We start from the raw sequence: 7,138 nt of genomic DNA, 5'->3' as shown, positions 1-7,138 counted from the left end.
ACAGATATAGATACAGATAAGATAGAGATGATATACAGACAAACAGATAAGATAGAGATAGATAGACACAGACATGATAGATAGACAGACAGATAAGATAGATAGATAAATAGACAGACATGATAGATAGATAGACAGATAAGATAGAGATGATAGATAAATAGATAGATAGACAGATAAGATAGAGATGATAGATAAATAGATAGACAGATAAGATAGAGATGATAGATCTATAGACAGACAGACAGAGATAAGATAGAGATGATAGACAGACAGACAGACATGAAAGATAGACACAGACAGACATGATAGATAGATAGACAGACAAGATAGATAGACAGACATAGATATATAGACAGACAGATAAGATAGATAGAGATGATAGATAAATAGATACAGACAGATAAGACAGACAAGATAGAGATGATAGACAGACAGACAGACAGACATGATAGATAGACAGACAAGATAGACAGACAGACAGACAAGATAGACATGATAGATAGACAGACATGATAGATAAGACAGACATGATAGACAGACAAGATAGACACGATAGACAGACAGACAGATAAGATAGATAGATAAATAGACAGACATGATAGATAGATAGATAGACAGATAAGATAGAGATGATAGATCTATAGACAGACAGACAGAGATAAGATAGAGATGATAGACAGACAGACAGACATGAAAGATAGACACAGACAGACATGATAGATAGATAGACAGACAAGATAGATAGACAGACATAGATATATAGACAGACAGATAAGATAGATAGAGATGATAGATAAATAGATACAGACAGATAAGACAGACAAGATAGAGATGATAGACAGACAGACAGACAGACAGACATAGCTAGATAGATAGATAGATAGATAGATAAGATAGAGATGATAGACAGACAGACATAGATAGATAGATAGATAGATAAGATAGAGATGATAGATAGACAGACAGACAGACATGAAAGATAGACAGACAAGATAGATAGACAGACATAGATATATAGACAGACATAAGATAGATAGAGATGATAGATAAATAGATACAGACAGATAAGACAGACAAGATAGAGATGATAGACAGACAGACAGACAGACATAGATAGATAGATAGATAGATAAGATAGAGATGATAGATCGATTCAAAAAAGCAAAGGCATAATAACATTTTTTTTATTTTCTCCATATTCAATTTTAACATACACACTGATCGCATTATGTATGGAAATAAATTAATCAAATATTTCTACATTACATACAAACTCTAACCTTCGAGGCTGTGTTGTAAGGCTTAAAATGTTATATGTGTAACAGAGAAAAATAGCATAAAACCAATCATCTGTGTATATGAATGATTATTTATTGTGTTAAAACAGATCAGATGTTGCCATACAGATTCGTGGATCTCCTCCAAAACATGACCGTGACCGCTCTGCACATTCATCACTTGGCCATCTTCTTCTCCATGCTGAGGAACACAATGAGAAGCAGATCGTGTGTTAATACGCGAGCACACTCCAGTCTAACAGAACCAGACTAGCCTGAACGCATCTAGAAATGGGCTAGCTGCATATTTACGGTAAACGTGAGATACTATTAGAAATCAGAAGTGTGAAGGTCATACTTGTATTTGATGAGTCTGCTGCCCTGAACGAGCTGAGCCGCTTCATTGGTGAAGTGGCAGGCGAACAGAAGCCAGTTTCTGGGCTGGACCTTATACGCGAAGCGCATGAACAGCAGCGAGTAGCAGGTGAGAGCTGTTAAAACAAGAGTGAAAACACCTCCATTGACCTTTGACCTCACAGTGTCCGTCTGTTGCACAAGCTGTTGTTTCGTCACGTACCGAAGGTCATTCTGCCGCTGATGATCTCTGGACTCTTCTTCATGTCGCTGATGGCGGCGATGGGCAGGCCCCAGTTTGCCACCGGACCCCAGAAATGCTGGAATAACATTACAAACCACTGCTATAACCGCCGGGACACAGGCACCATTAGATCTCATTTCACTCGAGAGGAACTTACTGTGCTGAGGTGGAGATCCCGCGGGAAGAGCAGATCCATCATGAGAGGAGACCAGCACAGATGATAGTTACAACAAGCACTTTCTTAATAACACATGCTAGGCTATATCAGATCGTCAATATACGATATCAAGTGTCTGCGTGTTCAAAATGAAAAAAGTCACTGTAACATTTCTACTCAATGTATAATGATTTACTAAATAAGACACTCTTAAGCGTTTTATTGTGTCCTAACACGAGGAGTCGATAAAGACAGGCACTGCTGCCGTTAAACCAATAAAATGAAAATATGGCAACTATGGGAAGATGGTTTTATTTCTCTGAGACTTTGACTCGCGTGACATAACGACAATGAGCTGCGCTGTTTTAATTAAAGCGATTCCGCTGTCATCGTGAGGAAATAAAGCAAAATGCAGCTTCATGGATTGTAAAATGTGAAATGTTTATGAGCGCCACAGCTCGAGGGTAAAACAGCGGTACTGCAGCTCGTGTCCTTCAGCCGTTTCTGCGGTTATTATGACTGACTGACACACACACACACACACACACACACACAGTCTGGTCAGCTATCCTTGTGGGGACTCTCCATAGGCGTAATGGTTTTTCTACTGTACAGACCATATATTCTATTGCCCTACACCAACCCTACCCCTAAACCTACCCCTCACAGGAAACTTTCTGCATTTTTAGATTTTCAAAAAACTTCATTCTGTATGATTTATAAGCTTTTGTACCCGTGAGGACCACAATTTAGGTCCCCACCGTGACACGAGTCCCCATGAGTCTGTGTGTATTCAGGTTTAAGTCCCCACCAGGATATATAAACCAGTACACACACACACACGGTTTGACTCGTCCGTGAGAAACACAGGGAAACACCGACCTCATGAGATAATCTCTGAACTCTTTACTGCGGAGATGATCCACGGCCTTACGCGCCAGAGTTCCGGCCATTGTCAGTCAGACGACGGTACAATCACGACGTGAACTCGGTCCGTGTGGAGCACACACTGTAAACTCTGTAAACACGGCTCGCTGTGCTGCAGCTACGCGACGTCAAGCAGAGGACACAGAGAGAGACGCAGGCGCGCTGCCGGGATGACGTCATTTCCTGCGTAAATATTCACTCCTGTCAGATTAAAAGTCCTCAAGTTACTGAAAAGAAAGCATTATTATTATTATTATATTTTAAATCCAGTTCATCAGGTTTGCGTCAGATGTTATTATTGTCACCCTGAAACTGCTTTACACTTATTTTGTCAACGCACTCATTCCTTTAGTACCACATACATTGTAATAATACATATATAAATAATGCATTGAAAATATTGTTGATCCCAACTCTGTGTTTTTATTCTGTCTCGTTTTATTTTTGTTTCATAGTTATATACATACAATAATAATAACACACAAAATGTTGTTAACCGAAAGATTGAAACCGAAAAAAAAACTTCTGGAAACTCTGCATTGTCATTGGCTGTCGTGAAGCACGTGGTCAGGTCGCGCCGTGTGACGTGAAAAGGTGTTTGTACTTGACTCGGTTAAACTGTGTAGAGTGAGGTTGGGGCACTGTGGGTTAAATTACTTTTTGTATATTGTAGGAAAGCATATCTCTGGATTATGTGAATGTGGGAATATGGAAACAGTAGGGCATGTTTTCTTGGAATGTAGGAAGTATAATGCAGAAAGAAAAGCACTTTTTGATAAATTGGCAGAACTTGGAGTTAAAGTGTTTTCTGTTACTTCTTTGTTTGGACACAGTGATAAGCATAAACTGATCAAACAGTTCTTGCATAATACAGGACTGTATATAAGAATTTAGTTCAAACTTTGACCTGTGGAGGGCAGTAATACGCCCAGTAGCGTCTACACTGCCGATCTGTAAATGAGAAAACAAATACTTCACTGCATTTTATGGAATGGAAAAAGAAACTAATTTCATGTTAAAAAAATAATTGTGTGGAAACCATTATACAGCGACAGGATTCCTTGATGAATGGAAAGTTCAGAAGAACAGCATTTATTTGAAATAGAAATCTTTTTTTTACATTATAAATGTCTTTACTGTCATTTTTATTCAATTAATGCATCCTTGAAGAACAAAAGTATACATTTCTTAAACAAACAAACAAAAAAAATCATAGAAATCCCAAACTTTTGAATGATAATGTCCTGTATCAAACGCCAGAACCAAGTTAAGAAATGTCTTTTTTTAGCTTTATTATGTCATATTTGTATACAGCAGATTCTACACGGACGTTAACATCACACTCTCGTCTCCTATATTGTCTTAACAAGGATTGAATAGTGATTAATGCTCAAAATTCAGGAAAACTTTACTTTATTAATGGCATTAACCCCGTTCAACATTCTGCATGCTGTCTGGTTGTAAACTATGATACAATCATACACTGCTGCAAAAACATGTTGCTGAAATTTATTTTTTTCCTGTTTCCAATGTAAAATAGTTAAACATTTTTACAAACAAATGTAAATCTACAAATTAAGATTATCACAAGGTTTAAGCTCCCATTTGCACAGTGAAACCAAAGATCCCCGAACACGATGACTATCATTTTCCTGGATTTTGAGTGTGAATCACTATTGAATTCATATTTTTAAAAACAAAATGTCACTGTCTCACATAACATCAAACATTCACACCAACACACGTTTTACCAACATCTCATCACAAGCTAATCAAGGCCACAATCCAATCTTTATTCCACTTTATTTTTTATAATAAGAGGCCCTTTGTATTTATTTATTTATTTATTTATGTAGTCATTTAGCAGATGCTTGGCTTTACACATACACAACAAAAAGAAAACAAGTAGATGGAGAAAGCTAGTGTTAGAGGCCTTTTTTTAAAGAAAACAAGCAGTTGGAAAACAAATAGAGAGTGCTAGAGTTAGAGGGTCAAATAAAGATGCAAGGGATGTGTTTTTAGCCGATTCTTGAGTTGGGCAGGTCATTCCAGCAGGAGGGAACAGTTTATATATATATAAAAAAAAGCCTAATTAAGAATATATATACAGGTGCATCTCAATAAATTAGAATGTCGTGGAAAAGTTCATTTATTTCAGTAATTCAACTCAAATTGTGAAACTCGTGTATTAATTGAAGTTGACATTTTATGTGTAATTTTCCATTTAAGTAATTTTTTTATTTTAATTTATTTCTGATTTATTTATTTAAAAAAAAAAGAAAAGATGTTTAACTTTTTATTTATTTGTTTTTGTTCTGTTTATATTTCATTTTCATTATTCTTTATATATTTATTGTTTTGTATTCCGGTTGTGTATGTAATTTATTGCTATGACTGTATCCCCTGTGAATGTTATATCTTCAATAAAAAAAATAAAAAAATAAATAAAAGGAGCTTGAACTGAAATCCTCAGCTCCACCGGGCTCCACGCGCATGTCCGGGAAACTCATGAATATTCATCTATGCCCCGCCCACTGAAACCGATAATCTCGTAACACCGGAAAGATAGAAGAAGAAGAAGAAGAAGAAGAAGAAGACGTGTGTAGATTTTATATGAAAGAAATGTGGAAAAAATGTTACATTTAATGAGAGCAGTAGCAGGACAAGATTGGGGTGCTGACAAACAGTCTTTAAAGGGCATTTATGTTGTTGTTATGCCATCAACCCTAGACTATGGATGCATTGTTTATGAGTCAGCATCATCAACGTTGTTAAAGAAATTAGATGTCATGCAAGCTAAGGCATTAAGACTCATTTTAGGAGCAGTTAAAACCACACCCATTGCAGCATTACAAGTAGAAACGTCAGAAATGCAGTCATGAGATGTATTAAGAATAGTGGGTTATATAATAGGATATATGAGGGTTTGTTCATTCTTTTCACACTCCATCACAGTAGGTGGCGATATGCACCTTTGAAGTTGGTTCGCAACTCGTCGCCATTCAATCAAAAACGAAGAAGAAGACGTGTGACGTGGGCGGAAGTAAAGATGGCGCTGGACGGTTCGTCCACGTCTGTTATGGCTCATGAGAACCCATACCACATTCATGTTTCTGATTATTATAGCAGGAGTCTGAGCAACAAACCCGATGTAGTGCCGTCTGGAGTCACCGAGAGGAAGGTGTCGCCTTCAGATAAGCCTGACATGGTGGCGCTGGACGTGATCAGCATCAAGGAGTCTGGTGAGCGAGTGTCTCTGGTTTGTGTGGGCAGGAGTGAAACAGCTAATGAGTCTGAGCTCTGTGTTTGTGTGAGATCAGCGCCTCAGATGCTAATAACCGTGTCTTCATGTTCAGATGCTCCGGTGCACAGAAAGAAGCGCGAGGCGGACACGGGTGTGCTGGTAAGACTCGTCTATAGTCTCTTATACAAGTTTGGGGCCAGTAAGATTATTTACTTATTTTTATTATGATTATTATATGTTATGCTTCTGAAAGAAGTCTTTTATGCTTGACAAAGCTGTTGTGTTTATTTGATTAAAGTACAGGAATATTGTCAAGTGTTTTTTTTTTTTTTTCAATTTAAAATGTGTTTTCTTTTGAATATTAGTTTATGCCTTGTAGGATGTTTTCTTACTCGGGTATATTATTGGCAAAGCATCATGGGAGAGAGCGCTCGTTGCTGAGCTCATTGGCCGTGAACTCTGACTCTCAGGATTGTGGGTAATGTATATTGCTGTGCACTGATCTGCTCTCTGTGCATTACTGCAGGGTACGATACACCCCTTCCGCAGAACTCACCGCTCCGTGCTGGGGAGGGTTGCGCAGGAGTTTAGTTTGGTGACCTCTGACAGACGGGTGAGTTCACTGGACCGAGCTGGTCATTACATGGAGACAATAAAGCAGAGACATAAGATTTAATATCTAAGACATAAACTCCATATTTTTGCATTCTTTCATACTGTTAACGGAAGTTTTGACAAGCATTTATTGATTATGATTTAAGGATTTTACTGAAATCCAGACCGACTGGTTTTATGAAGTAAAGTGTTAATAGAATAGCTGTTTTTCTGACAGCAGGGGTCATTGTTTGACTGGTTTTCTCACACGAGCGTCTGTCTCACAGCTGTCTGCACACACACACACACACACACACACACATTCACACTCACACACA

The 7,138-nt window shown here is 37.9% G+C and overlaps 2 protein-coding genes across 2 annotated transcripts in view; one reads left to right on the top strand and one right to left on the bottom strand.

The window, feature by feature from the left end:
- Positions 1-1,215: 1,215 nt before the first annotated feature.
- On the bottom strand, positions 1,216-3,130 carry LOC107725004 (mitochondrial pyruvate carrier 1-like). Its single transcript, XM_016534121.1, has 5 exons — positions 2,918-3,130; positions 2,036-2,039; positions 1,858-1,954; positions 1,639-1,771; positions 1,216-1,482 (listed from the first exon to the last, which is right to left on the bottom strand). The coding sequence occupies exons 1-5, from the start codon at positions 2,986-2,988 to the stop codon at positions 1,458-1,460; spliced, it is 330 nt and encodes a 109-aa protein (XP_016389607.1). The 5' UTR covers positions 2,989-3,130; the 3' UTR covers positions 1,216-1,457.
- Positions 3,131-5,540: 2,410 nt separating this feature from the next.
- The window catches only part of LOC107725002 (zinc transporter 6), a 21,888-nt gene continuing 20,290 nt past the window's right edge, over positions 5,541-7,138 (top strand). The window contains exons 1-4 of the mRNA XM_016534119.1: positions 5,541-5,560; positions 5,918-6,204; positions 6,319-6,365; positions 6,733-6,819. Coding sequence (XP_016389605.1) covers positions 6,012-6,204; positions 6,319-6,365; positions 6,733-6,819 — 327 coding nt within the window. The 5' untranslated portion in view covers positions 5,541-5,560; positions 5,918-6,011. The remainder of the gene's footprint in view (positions 5,561-5,917; positions 6,205-6,318; positions 6,366-6,732; positions 6,820-7,138) is intronic.

This window comes from Sinocyclocheilus rhinocerous, unplaced genomic scaffold (assembly GCF_001515625.1).
Source record: "Sinocyclocheilus rhinocerous isolate Xijiao unplaced genomic scaffold, SAMN03320098_v1.1 scaffold125, whole genome shotgun sequence".
NCBI lineage: Eukaryota > Metazoa > Chordata > Actinopteri > Cypriniformes > Cyprinidae > Sinocyclocheilus > Sinocyclocheilus rhinocerous.
The sequence above is the reverse complement of the archived record's forward strand: the minus strand, read 5'-3'. Positions and strand labels throughout refer to the sequence as shown.